Source organism: Adiantum capillus-veneris, chromosome 7 (assembly GCF_014529385.1).
Source record: "Adiantum capillus-veneris isolate H3 chromosome 7, ASM1452938v2, whole genome shotgun sequence".
NCBI lineage: Eukaryota > Viridiplantae > Streptophyta > Polypodiopsida > Polypodiales > Pteridaceae > Adiantum > Adiantum capillus-veneris.
The window spans coordinates 83,384,260-83,386,334 of NC_140937.1; the positions used below are offsets into that span (position 1 = coordinate 83,384,260).

The following is a 2,075-nucleotide window of genomic DNA, read 5'->3' on the forward strand; positions in this document are numbered from 1 at the left end:
TTAAGGCCTCTTGGAATAGTTTCCTACGACGTTGAAGAACTCTTTTCTGCTTCTTCTCTCTCTCTCTCTCTCTCTCTCTCTCTCTCTCTCTCTCTCTCTCTCTCTCTCTCGCACACACATATGATGGTTAGCTGTGTAAAACGATTCATGCACCCATATAAACATGCTTTCATGTGATGTCCGATCAGAATGCACCCATAAGAGCCGTATGTTTCAAACTCTTATTTGCAGAATCCCACGTTAATATGTGCTTTCTCTAGGCAACAAACATTTATGTGCAAGATAAACTCTTTAAGAATGAGAACTACATGAGTGAAAGGTCATTGCTAACACACACCTGGACATCAAATTCAACAAAGTCTGCGCCATTGCTGGCAGCCAAGTTGAAAGAAACAATGGTGTTCTCCATGACAGAAGGCCTCCCATCACAAACTAAACCGTGTGCTGTGACTATGTTCTTGCCACATCCTCTATGTCCAATGATGGCTACCCTCGGCTCAGGGTTACTGTCTCTTACACCTGCAAAAACCGCAAGCGTGCCCTACGCAATGTACATAACTCAAATGTGAAGGTTCCCTGAATTGCAGAAATGAAAAGCAAAAATCAGGCTTATGAATGTCCACATTGCCACAGAATTGGTGTAAAACAACGCAAGCATTAGGCTACACTGTAGGCACAAGTAATGCACGTACATATTGGGGTGTGGAAGGTTAAAGCCAGGTAGCTGGAGACATAGGTTATTCTGCAGGAATAATGCAATGTATACCAGAATCCTTTAAATGGATCTGAGCGTTGTGCAGTATTAACCAAATTCCTTTAAATGCCTCTAAATGCACAGGATGCACCGATCCCTTCGAACAGACAAGTTACCGTGCTTATCGACAAATGCTTGACATTGATTCATCATCACCGTTAAAGGTGATTGTGCACAAACATGGCTAAGCGCTCAAAACATAAATGTACTGATATGCATGCCCTCAGTTGTATGAATATACATTGCAGATACAAATCTCTAATGACAAAGATAAGCTAGTTTGTACTTGTATGTTAGAACAGACACATAATACTCATACAGTGTAATGGCAGGTCATACCTGTAAGTAGGCTTTGCATGGAGGAGCCTGAATAAAGGGAGCAAGAGGCCTCCATTCAACGAGCTAAGGTGACCCAAATCAGAGGCACTAAGCTTCAAGCTGTACCGCAACCAACAAGGTCTCCCTGTCTTTGGGTTCACAGAAGTACGAGAGACAATCTGTTGGATGTACAATACTGCGGGAATGGGATTTAAAGATGATGAAGAAGTCATCGAAGAGAACTGAAATAGGATGGCGGCCTGATGAAGAGTGAACCTTGTGCGTGATTTGGGTGGGAACCTGGCGTGAGCGTCTGCGTGTAGGCTATGTGTGATGAGTCGGAATTTGGTCGCCTTCTGGAAGAGAGAGAAGACTCATCAGGTAGATCCTTCGTGTGTGAGTGCACGAGCCTGTGTATGTGTGATAGGCGTGGTAGATTTTACAAAGAAAAACGCTTGTGTGTTGGCTCGGTAGGCGGGAAACGGAAACGAGGGGAAACTGGACAGGAAGCACATTCGCAGGTATATGCTTCTCGGCCAAATTGGCAGGTATTATCCGCGGCGCTGCTTCCACGTCCTTTACAGCTCAGCATTGTCAAGCCATCTAAAATCGCACATGCTAAAGGTAAGGGGGCCAAGGCCCAATACAGTGGCTGCCCCCAACTCTAGTTAGGTGGGTTCACATCGGGGACGCGGATGAAACACTCCAACAAGGTAATTGTTGATCCAGAAGGCAGCCCATTGGTTGCAAGTAGATGTATCATCTGTCTTTTGGATATTTCCACATCACCTGAAGGAGCCTCTCTCTCAAAAGTAGCCGTGGAGGACATCATCTAGAAGGCCATTCATTCGAGACCATCTTATGGAATGCATGGAGTTTGGTACCAATACCTCACCTTAAGTAGGAGGGGATGGCACGTGCACATGGCTCTATGTGCCACATGGACATACTTCATCGACTTCCAGAGCCAAATTGCATCTATTCCTAGATAAGAGTGTCGAAT

General features: G+C 45.0%; 1 protein-coding gene across 4 annotated transcripts in view; it reads right to left on the reverse strand.

Moving 5' to 3' along the window:
- The window catches only part of LOC147454135 (glycerophosphodiester phosphodiesterase GDPD1, chloroplastic-like), a 5,041-nt gene extending 3,448 nt beyond the window's left edge, over nucleotides 1-1,593 (reverse strand). Inside the window, exons 1-2 of one of the 4 annotated variants that reach the window (XM_086516155.1) lie at nucleotides 1,094-1,593; nucleotides 338-519 (exon numbers count right to left, since the gene is read on the reverse strand). In XM_086516155.1, the coding sequence (XP_086372281.1) occupies nucleotides 338-519; nucleotides 1,094-1,148 (237 nt within the window). In that variant the 5' untranslated portion in view covers nucleotides 1,149-1,593. Of the gene's footprint in view, nucleotides 1-337; nucleotides 577-1,093 lie in introns of all 4 variants that reach the window. The other 3 variants (XM_086516154.1, XM_086516158.1, XM_086516157.1) reach the window with 3 other exon arrangements.
- Nucleotides 1,594-2,075: the final 482 nt, after the last annotated feature.